This window comes from Centruroides vittatus, unplaced genomic scaffold (assembly GCF_030686945.1).
Source record: "Centruroides vittatus isolate TY-2023 unplaced genomic scaffold, ASM3068694v2 scaffold_149, whole genome shotgun sequence".
Classification (NCBI taxonomy): domain Eukaryota; kingdom Metazoa; phylum Arthropoda; class Arachnida; order Scorpiones; family Buthidae; genus Centruroides; species Centruroides vittatus.
This window is the reverse complement of record NW_027122681.1, coordinates 3,084,703-3,097,212: the sequence shown is the minus strand read 5'-3', so window position 1 is coordinate 3,097,212 and position 12,510 is coordinate 3,084,703. Positions and strand designations below refer to the sequence as shown.

General features: G+C 40.5%; 1 protein-coding gene across 1 annotated transcript in view; it reads left to right on the top strand.

Moving 5' to 3' along the window:
- LOC136987240 (histone-lysine N-methyltransferase SUV39H2-like) overlaps positions 1-12,510 on the top strand; it is a 78,550-nt gene that overhangs the window by 60,754 nt on the left and 5,286 nt on the right. Inside the window, exon 9 of the mRNA XM_067284939.1 lies at positions 12,179-12,308. Within this exon, the coding sequence (XP_067141040.1) occupies positions 12,179-12,308 (130 nt within the window). The remainder of the gene's footprint in view (positions 1-12,178; positions 12,309-12,510) is intronic.

The following is a 12,510-nucleotide window of genomic DNA, read 5'->3' as shown; positions in this document are numbered from 1 at the left end:
CTTCAGGGCCTCACTCCCTCTTTTGTTCTTACTATCGAGGGAAAGATAATCCTCCCCAAGGGCAAAAGAGTTAGACAAAGAAAGTTCTAGAAAGAGTTAGACAAAGAAACAAAGAAAATCTAAGACTAATTCAATATAAAATATACAGAATATACAATATCATGGCTGACGGCCACATACGCCCCTCCTCATAAGAGTCACACTCTGTAGTGCAATCTACGGTAGTTGACTTTACATCCATACGGGTGTATACATTATACGGGTGTTGCGTTTTTTCTTTATCATCCTCAGTACACCTTTCTCCGGCATCCTCGTTCTCGACCTCTTCCACATCCTGTGTGGGTGAATTTAGTACGGGTCTTTTCCTGGGTAACCATGTCCTTATGTAATCAGTGGGATCTTTATCTTCCTCATCTCTTACAGGTGACTCTCTTCTCTTCACACACTGTGGGTTCCTCCTCCTACCTTCTGTATATATTGGAGTGTAACATGGCTTAATCCAGCCGGTGTGTACCACCCATCTCTCACCTTGGCGGTTACTGCCAAGTTCTACAGTTACAGGACCCAACACCCGTACTAGTCTAAATGGGCCCAAGTACTTTGGAGAAGAATTTCCAGTGCTCTTTCTTCTCCCTTTCCGGAGTAACCATACTCACTGCTCTTCCTCCCATAATTTTTCCTTCCTACCCTTGTTTTCTCTTCCCCTATTTTTTAGGTTACGTTGCCTTTCTAATTCATATGCGACTCTCCTGATTACATTTAATTTATTGAAGAAATCGCATCCCCGATCCATGTTACATACCCCCTCAATATCTTCTTCCGGGAAGGCACTCGGGAAACGTAGGTCAAGACCATATAATAGGAACGCAGGGGATTTGTGGGTTGCAGAGTGAGCAGAATTGTTGTACCCAAACAGAGCTGGACTAATAAACTCATCCCATTTCTGGTTATCCCCATCCAATATTTTTGCGATAATCTTACATAAGGTTTTATTCAGACGCTCACAAATGGAGTTTGAACAAGGGCGGTACGCAGTCGTGATGTTATGTTTGATGGCTAGCTCGTCACACACTTCCTGAAAGATGCTCAACGTGAAATTGGCCCCTCTGTCTGATACTATGACATCAGGACACCCATATCTACATATGATGTGATAGAAGAGGCTATCAGTGATTTGTTGTGTGGATTGGTTTGGTATTGGGACTGCTTTGGCATATCGCGTGTATATATCGACTATGGTAAGAACATACTTGTTACCCTTCGAGGTAGTCTGCAGTGGGCCGATAATATCCATCGCAACCTTCTGAAAGGGGAACTCGGAAGTCTCCATTTCCTGGAAGGGTGCACGACCCCTATGCAAGTTGTGCTGTTGGCAGGTCCTACATCTCTTGATTAAACCCTTTACACAACTCTTTAGATTCTTAATATAGTAATATCTATTGATAAGGTTACACGTTTTTTCAACTCCCAAGTGCCACGACAAGGAGGAACTGTGAAATTCCCATATTACCCTATCAACCATCCCCTTGTCCACACACACACAGGCCCACTTTCTCAGTCCCATCTTGCCTGGTTTAATATGCATCATCACATCCCCCTCCAAATGAAATTCTGGTTGGATTCCCCTGATGTCTTCACTTCGGTTATGACCCTTAAAGTTTTCCCTCATCTTCCTTAAGAACTGATCACTTCCTTGTGATTCTACTACTACTCCAGAGTTCTTTATTCTCTTTTACATTGTTGTTCACTTTCTCGGCCCTATTGCTATTAATGTTCATCCATGATAAAGTATCTGCCACCTCGTTGCGCTTCCCTTTTATGTGACTTATTTGAACATTATAGTCCGCTATCTCCGCTGACCACCTCATTAACCTTTCATTGTGGTTTCTTATGTTACCTATAAAAATGAGGGGTTTGTGGTCAGTTAGTAGGTCGCTTTGGTGCCCTAACACAATTGGCATAAAATGGTGTAGTGACAAGACTATAGCTAGGCATTCTTTTTCGATAGTAGAGTAGTTCTTCTCAGCGCTGTTAAATTTTCGACTGAAATAGCCTACAGAGTAAAGTTTCCCTCCTCTTTTTGGCACAATACAGCACCTGCGCAACTGTCTGACGCGTCGGTGAACAATTGAAAGAGGGACTGAAAATTAGGATGTTTCAATAGAGGAGATTTTGCTAAAATGTCTTTGAACTCCTCGAAGCTTTTCTGGCAGTTCTCGTCCCATGCAAACTTACTATGTTTTTTCATTAAATTCGTTAGAGGTAAAGCGATAGTGGAGAATTTAGGCACAAAACTTCTAAAGAACCCCACCATCCCCAAGAAACCTCGTACTTTCTTCATGTTCTTTGGTGGTTTCATATCAATGATTGCGCGTACGTTTTCTATATCTGGACGAATGCCGCTTTGATTTATAACATGACCGAAATATTTGACTTCCTTAACAATGAAGGAGCTCTTTTCAGGATTAGTTTCAGGTTGACTTTATTTAGGGTGCTTATAACCTCATCTAGTAATATGATATGGTCCTCAAGCGACTTTGAGAATAGAACTATGTCATCCTGAAAAACGTAACAATTAATCTCCTCAAAGCGGGCCAGCACCCTCGACATTACTGCTTGAAAAAAACGGCTGCTATTTTTAGCACCCTGGGGAAGACGACACATTTGGTATTTTCCCCAGGGGGTCGAAAAAGCATACACATGTCTTACAGAATGGTCTAAATTGATTTGGAAATATCCGGACTTCAAATCAAGCACGGAAAAATACTTACTTCTGTGAAACTTGCTCATTATTTCGTCGATGCGAGCTATAGGAAACTGTTAGGTTGTTGACCCGCTGAAGGTCCAGGGTCATCCTGATTTCACTGTTACTTTTCTCCACTATGTGGATTGGCGAGTTCCAAGCTGACAAACTTTCCTTGATTATTCCAGCCACCAAATACGCATTGGTCAGCGCCTTTAATCCTGATAGGTGACACTCAGGGATACGGTATTGCCATGTGTTTATCGGCTTAGTCTGGTTTATTATCGGCTTGTGGGACTCACCGGTCATTCCAGTTTTTTCACCAGTCCTTCAATTGATCACGTGAAGCATCCAGGGTGCTTCCAAAATATGTTATAGACCCGCTCTTTTTCCTTGTCATTCAAACCTAAACCTTTAATCGTTACCAGAGTATCATTTGCGTATTCATCATACTCGCTTTTACTTCCCCCATGACTGCTTGCGCTTTCCTCCATTGCCCTTCTCACACTACTGATTATTTCATACACTCTCTTGAGTGTATCCATTCCCAAGATACTGTCGTAGTCTATGTGTCCAGGAAGCTGCATGCATGCTACGGTTATCTTGGATGCCTGATCCCTATATCCCACCTTGGTGTACGAAACTTTCTCACATTTTGTTACTTTGCCATTGATGCCTCTTATCCCTAAAAACTCACCCTCAATAGTTGCCCTAGCTATGTCTTGTCTGGAGATACGTTTCATTACCGTGGAACTCAAGATTGACTTTTTGGCTCCCGTATCTATGAGAAAGCACAGTCTGGTACCCTCAACTTCACCATTAATTAGTGGAAAACCTTTTTGTGACTTAAAAACTTTGTCGGCCAGCTTAATTCTTACACAAGGAGTGCTATGCCGACCTGTATGGCACTTCTTCACTAGTTTAAACGATTCCATTTTATGTTTTGGGCAGTTACAGGTGAAATGGCTAGCATCACCACATACGTAACATCTTTTATCATTCACCCTTCTATCCTGATTCCCTTTATCCAATATCTTATTCACTGCTTCTACTAATGATTCGATTTTCTTTTCCAACCCCTTAATTTTTTCTCATTTTTATCATCCTGAATTCTTGGATCTTTAGCCATGAGGGATATGGGGCGGTAGTCAGAGGGCTTGGTGGGGGAGGTGTCCTTAGTCTTGGCGATTAGCCTTACGGCCGCTTCTTTCCAGATGGTTGGGAAGTACTCAAGGTCCAAACATTTATTGAAGATAATTAAGAAAGTAGTAGGTATGGCCTCGTAGGCATGTTGTGCCATCTGCCAGTTAATCAAGTCAGGGCCAGGGGCCTTATGCTTTTTGATTTTATGAAATTCCCTACTTATCTCCTCTGAGGTGAAAGGTCTATCGTTGTCAGTCAGAAGAGGAATTAGGCTTTGATTTCTGATTTCTTGTTGCTTGGGATTATCATTGGTTGGATTATCATGTGGGAAGAGGTCGGTAAAAATGACTTGGTAAGTTTCATTGAGGTTGATTGTCTTGCCAGTATCAGTTGAGATGGTAGCCGGAGGTGTCAGAGGTATTTTCTTTCTAATGGCCATGTAATAAGGAGTTGACCGTGGTCCATAGTGGTTGGAGGTGGTACAGAACTCCTGCCAAGAATTTCGTCTTGTATTGTTGATTAACGTCTTGTAGTCCCTAAAAAGGGTTGTATAATCATCGGTTCTCAGAGATTTTAATGCCGGGTCGTCTGTAATTCTGATCTTACGTCTTGCCCTTTGTACCGCAGTCTGTTTGGCAGCTAATTCCCTATTCCACCAGGGGGCAGAGGGTCTACAGACCTTGACTTCAGTCACAGAGTGAAAGGCCCTCTTAATGGCAGATTGTAAGGTGAAAACTACATTGTCAAGCGTATGAGTAGTGTTAATTTGAATCAGCCCCATGGGGTTCCAAATTGGTTTTAGTGTCTCTTCGAAACTCTCCCAGTTAGTCCTATTAGCAATAAAGTAGTTAGCATGAGAGGAGGTCCTATTGATGGTGGTCTGGATATAGGCATGATCGATCACTGAGGGGATAGCCAAGGTCTGGCAATCGATGTTAAACCTGGTGGCAGTACTGTTCCCCAGGAAGAGATCAATCCACCTCTCACCGTTGTGATTTGAGAAGGTAGGAAGCCAACTCTTATTCAGAGAATGCAAGTCAAGCTCAGTCATGAGTTCAACCACAGCCAGACCCCTAGGGTCTTCAAAGGGGCTGAACCAGATAGGGGATTTGGAATTAAAGTCCCCACAGACAATCTTAGGGCCCGGTGGGAGGGCCTGGACAATAGTCTTGATGATAAGGAGAGGGATCTCGATGTTTTCTGAAGGTGGGCAGTAGGTATTGATTATGTGAAAGGTTGTGGAATCCATATTGACACTGATAGTGGTAGTGTATTCAGTACAGTGTTGAGAGACCAGTTGACAGATTAGGTTTTTATTCCTTATTAGAAAGCCAGACTTAATGGGAAAATTGTCAATTTTCTTAGTTAAGTGATGACCCTGGCCTAAGAAGGCTACCTTGTTGTCATAGGTGTAGGGCTCCTGGTAGGCGAGAATATCTGTGTCCCTCTCGACCATAATCTGGACAGTAGCTGACGAGGCCGCCTTGCATTTCTGAAGATTAATTTGTAGAATTTTAAGGTAATGGTAATCCTTAACAGTACTGGAGATCAGATTATGAATTGGAAAAGAATTATCCATGATGAAAACGAGAATGGAAAGCGACTTATTCGTGGTGGGTGCTATTAACCTGTATTGTCTTGTATTTTTTTAGAATAGGGCAGTTTTTGTCTAAGGCGTTATGGTCTGTTCTTAACTTTTTGTGATCAGGGACAGTCTTGTGTTGTATACAGTTAGTACACTTCGGATCTTTTTGTGAGTTCGGGCACTCCCTAAATTTGTGCTGTTTGGCACAGTGACTGCACCGTTGCTTATCCTTGCAGTGGTGCGAGGTATGTCCAAAGCCCATGCATTTAAAACATCTCATGATCGAGATGTAGTCATCGACTGGTATGGAGCACCACCCAACGAAGCGTTTCCTGTGCTGCATAATCACATTCCTGATTACCAGGGGTACAGACAGCACCACGTGCCTAGCCTGCTGAGCACCTCTTGGGCTGAAGCTATGGCTGATCTGCATGTCCTGATTATAGGCTTCCTCGTTAAGGTGGCTTTGTAGGAAAGAGTTTTGAAGATATAAATTATCGAGAAGTTCTGAGTCCTCAATGGTCGAAGAAATGTCGAATAGAATAACCTTAGGTTTCTTTTTGTTTCTGGTTGAGATCCTAAGTTTACGAGATAATAGGGAGTGGGTCTGAATAGCTTGTTTTAGGGTATTTGAGTCCTCCTCACTATGGACTTGAATATTGAGGTCCCCGCTTGGGAGGGGCCTGATCTGGTTAACTTTTATTCCTAATTGCCACGGGTTTATATGATCCTAAACTAGGTTCATTGTTTCTTCTGGGATCTGAGGGGGTTCGTTGGGCCAGTAATGGGTGAGAGAATAACGTTATGTCCCTTTTTCTTGGGGTTTTCTTTCCCCTCGAGTTTAGCTGTATTTACAGTAATAAATTTTGTTGTGGCATTCAATGGACAGGGATTTTTTTTGACAACCTCTGAGTAGAGGCACTTATTGGAAGCTTTGGTGGAATTAGAGATTTCTTTGATTCGCTCCCTGAGTGCCCAGACCATGCCAAAAATTTGGTTAGCAGCGGCGTGCATCTGGACTGCCGCATCCCGAACACGTGAACGATTGGCCACACGAACAGCAATATTGCTTTCCGAAGGTAAGAAACCTGAGATAGTGCTCAGGTTTTGGTTAATTGAAGATATGAGATCTTCTTCAGCAAAGCTGTTGTTCAAACTATCTTCCATTGTTTGAAGTCACAGCACACGAGAAAGTCTGACAAAGTGAGATGATTACTTAGATGTATAAATACAAGCCAATAACTACCACTGAGCCAAACAGCACGACACAAGCAACACTGGGAGGTAGGGCGATGGGCACTTGTAGAAGATTCGGTAATGGAAAGTACTGCGTCCAGAAGATACAGGCTGAGAAACCGTTCAGTCCAAGCGGCCAGAACAATGCCGAACGGCTGACTGACCACGTGGTCCCGGAAAGCCTTTGATAACGGTATAACCGTTTGAATGCAATCCAAAACCGTCGAGGGAACCCAATGGGGAGGGCAAAGTCCCAAGATTTAACAATCCAGTACACCAGAAGTAACCGTCCGATTGGTCGATATCAGATTTAGTTGGTAGGCAATAACAACGTCACTTCAAAAATGGAGTCAAGCAGTCGAGCGACCGTTAGAACCGTTACAAAGCCGTTAGTATAAGAAGTATCTTTCTAACGCAGATCATTCCCAAAAACGGGTTCTAATCTTCATAATCGTGACATCATCGGGTTCTTCTTAACTTCCGATATCCAAATATATCACAATAGTATGTAAATAATAAAAAAAAACTTCGCCAAAATTTCAAGTAAAGCACGAGCTCAAAATCTGTCAACTCCAATCGATCATAAATCCGTTAGAACTCTGAAACGTTTGAAGATAGACAAAAAATATCACACATAGCCAAACGGTCACTGTGCTGGCACATCACTGTTGTGTGTAACTTGACCCTAAATCCTCAAGTCTAGTTTCTAATTTAACAATAGCTTTGTCCAAATTTTCTACCCGGGTGAAAATTCTATTGATTTTAGCAATCGCTCCTTCCACTTTAGTAATCTGCTTTAGATTTAGTTGAATTAATAACGATATCCCATCCTTAATATCCAGTTTTCCCTGAAGTAACTCCAAAATCCTCGTCTCCTTCATTGGATCTGGGTGAAAAATCTTAGATCTACTATCCGACTGACTTACTGGTGAATAGGTCTTCCTTTCAGACACGACAAATAATACCAATAATCTTACCTGAAAAATTAAATAAATTATTAATTATAATATGCCCAAAAGTGCCGCCCATTGAGGATTATTTGAAAAAGTAGAAAATAGTTTTTGGTGGCAGAAAAGTAAAAAAGGAGCCAAATTTGGCGTCACTGTATTCATTCCAATAAGCAAACTAATGCGGACCACATCTGTTTAAAGAGGCAGGCATCCTTAAACCCCTATTTTCTGAGTACAGTAGAATGGTCTGCTAAAACCAGTAGTTTGAATTTCTCTACAATTGGAAGTTGAAATTCTGACATGAATAATAAAATCATTATTGGAAACAGCATTATTTCTTGTAGGTTGTGAAAGTAATTTACAGTTCCGCTCAACAAATTCTAGTAAAAGTTTTGTTTTATCGCGCGAAAATTACCATCACGACAACGGAGCAACAGCAAAATTTGCTTTATCGGTGTTCATTTTAAGGCAAGTGGACTGTAATAATAATAATAATAATAATAATAATAATAACTCTCCCGTGGTCACCACCTGGTCGTGGTGGGAGAGCCCAGTAATTTTACTGATCCATAGGGCAATGCAGGCTGGAGCATAAGCTCCTGGTAGGGACACCCATGCCAGTAAGGTCTATGGGGAGAAATGAAGCTAAGAGTGACCACACCCACATTCTGTGGAGATATTCATCATGGTAATAACAAGATCAAAGTGTGATACCGGCTCGGACGTCGCCCGGGTTAACAAGGTCCGCGTTCGTGGGTTAGGCAGAGGCTCACGTTCGAAAAATAGGTCACAGTCTCCCTTGGTTACCGGTGGCGAAAGCAGCACCGGCCCAAGCATGGCTACTGCAATGCCCTCAACAGATGTGAGGAACCAACCCAGCCTTGGTGTTTCTGTGGTAATGCATCCACAGACCACAAAGGCTGGAAAACCACGCCAACGGATGAAATGGACAGTAGAAATGAACGAGTTTATCATCCGTACTTATTACACCATCACAAAACTCGAAACAAACATGACAGCATACAGACAACAACTACACCATAGATTCACACAACAGTATCCTCATCTCACTGTCACCGAACAAAGGGTTGTTGATCAAAAAAGAACAATTATACACAACAACCTTATTCCACAAACAACACTTGAACTTATCAAACAACAGGTTGCTGATCAAATACATCAACAGACAGAAACATCTAACATTAATGAAGATCATGTAACCTGTCAGGATAATCCAGCAACAAGCATTGATAATAACACACATACAACAATTACCACTAATGATACTACAGACACTTCCTCATCCATCACTGATAACATAGACTTGGATTTAGTTAATACGCTCTCACTTATATTTCAGGAAACACTCACTAAATATACAGGTACAGATCCCACAGAACGACCACGAATACCAAAAATCAACACATCAAAGGAAGTAGGAAAAACACTAAATTATGTAAACACTCACTTACTACCACACTACATTCATTCAATTTCTACACTCTCAGACATTCATACATTAGTTTATGCTGGGGCAGTCACAGTAGTGACACAACATGGACTTAAAGTACAATCACAGACAAATACACAGAAAACACAATTCTATCACAAACCTGCCTGGCAGAGAAGAATAGAAACACAAATAAATGACATTAGACAGCAATTAGGCAGGCTGACACAATACACTAAAAACAACATAACACCCAAATTAAGGAAACAGCTCAAAAACATTTTCAAGAAAATAAAAACACACACAAAACACGAACATCACAACACACGCATTACAGAATACATTGATACACTAAAACAAAAACTTGCTGCCAAAGCACGTAGACTCAAACGATACAAAACATGTACACTACGAAAACAACAAAATAAATTATTTACAAACAATGAAAAACTCTTTTACAGACAAATTAATAACAAAGCAAACACTGATACACAGCACAGTGGCACACCAACAGAAGAAGAACTCACAACATATTGGTCCTCTCTTTGGTCCAGTGCTGTCACGCACAATGCCGATGCAGGCTGGATCGAGGAGGAGAACAGAAACTTGCACAACATACCAACTATGCCCTGTGCTGAAATAAACATACATGATTTCCAATACACTGTTAACAGAACACACAACTGGAAGACACCTGGTGTAGACAACATTCACAATTTCTGGTACAAAAAGTTCACATCACTGCACCAGGAACTAGCTAAACACCTAACACACATCATCATCAATCCACAAGACATGCCAAATTTTCTTACTCAGGGCATCACCTACATGAAACCTAAAAACAACAATACCACAGACCCCACACAATACAGACCAATTACATGTCTTCCAACACTGTACAAATTATTGACATCCTGTATTGCAAACAAAATATACAAACATGTTGAAGAACACGACATTCTAACAGAACAACAAAAAGGTTGTCGTAGAAACCACAGGGGATGCAAAGAACAGTTACTCATAGATTCAGTCATTCTACGGCAAGCACACAGACAACACAGAAACATACACATGGCATATATAGACTACAGAAAAGCATTCGACAGTGTTCCACACAGTTGGCTGCTACATATCCTACACATGTACAAAATACATCCATCACTCATTGCATTCTTTCAAAACACTATGCAGCACTGGAGAACAACACTACATCTCAGGGTTCATAACACTTCCATACAAACAAACCAAATCTTTATTAGGCGAGGAATTTTTCAAGGAGATTCCTTGAGTCCTCTCTGGTTCTGCCTAGCCTTGAATCCATTATCCAACATGTTAAACAACACACAATATGGCTACAATATCAGGCATGAAAAAACAACACAGTATACACTGTCACATCTCATGTACATGGATGACATAAAACTTTATGCATCCACACAAAAACAACTTCATCAACTCCTACAAATCACACATTCATACACCAAGGACATACAAATGGAATTTGGCCTAGATAAATGCAAAACAGTTCACATAGAAAAAGGAATCCTGAAGAAAGAAGATTTTGCGCTTGGAAATGGAGACATTATTGAATCCATGGAAGAGGGCGAGTTCTACAAGTATTTAGGATTCCAACAGGCCAAACTAACAGAACATACACAAATAAAGCAAAGATTAATTAAAGAATACCAAAGTAGGTTAAATGCTATTCTCAGAACACAATTAAATGCAAAACACACAGTTAAAGCAATAAACACATATGTCATCCCAGTACTCACATATTCTTTTGGAGTTATACATTGGACTCACACTGATCTTGAGCAACTCCAAAGGAAAACAAGAACAACACTTACTAAGCATAAACAACATCATCCTAAATCCGCCACAGAAAGATTAACCCTTCCACGTAAAGATGGCGGACGTGGCCTGATTGACATAGTTAACCTTCATTACAAACAAATACAGTCATTGCGAGAGTTTTTCTACAAAAAACAAGAAATATCACAATTACATAAAGCAGTAACTCTAGCAGACTCAAATAACACACCATTAAACTTACACTCACATCATATGGACACAACGCAACATATAAAAAGCATAGACACCATTAAGCAATCGTGGGCTCGAAAGGCACTCCATGGCAGGCATCCTTACGATCTGGCCCAGGATTTTGTTGACAAAACTGCGTCAAACAGCTGGTTAGCTCGGGGATGCCTCTTTGGGGAGACGGAAGGATTCATGATTGCCATACAGGATCAGGTCATACATACTAAAAACTACAGAAAACACATACTCAAAGATACAACACTCACAAATGACACATGCAGAAAATGTCACATCATGTCAGAAACTATACAACACATCACCTCTGGTTGCAAGCTCTTGGCACAGACAGATTATTTACACAGACATAACCAAGTAGCAAATATAATACACCAAGAGCTTGCAAAGAAACACAAATTAGTAGACATCCACGAACCATACTACAAATACATTCCACAGACAGTATTGGAAAACAACACGCACAAAATGTACTACGACAGAGCCATAATCACAGATAAAACAATTTACCACAACAGACCAGACATCACACTCATTGACAAACACAATAAAATCACATACATTATAGACATATCCATTCCAAACACTCACAATATACAAAACGCATGCACTGAAAAAATTAGCAAGTACACAGAACTCGCCCAGGAAATAAGGCATCTGTGGAGGATGGATAGGGTGCTTATTGTACCTGTTGTTCTCTCCTCTACAGGTGTCATACCACACACACTACACAAAAGCCTGGGCACATTAGAATTGAATAGAAACACATACATCACACTACAGAAGGCCACTATATTGAATACATGTCATATTGTGAGAAAATTCCTGAATACAGACACACACACTGATACACTTCTTTAATTTCTGTTTTGGTTACTATGCCTTGACTTTGGTCCGGCATAGTACACAACCACCGGTGTTAACCGAATATCTCTCACTTAACCCAACATAATAATTTTACATATATATATATATATAGAGTAAATTATAATAATTTTTATTTTGTTTGTTAGTGTGACCCTAACTTAGCAGTGTATGGTGTCTGGATAAATAATTTGGATCCAAGATTGCCTCATATAGCATTTTTTTCTCAAAGAGACATAAAAAAGGGAGAAGAATTAACTTTTGATTACCTTATGACAAGTAAGTATCATCTTTTAAATGCAAACTGAAGGTTTAGTCATTTTAGACATTTCTTAGAATTAATGTTTAAACTGATGTTAATACTACAAGCTTTTGTGCTTGCTCATAGAGATGCTGGGAAACTTATTTATTACCATTCATTTTTGTCACTTTGGTTGAAAGATATATAAGATATTAAAAATATTCAAAGAATATTTTACAG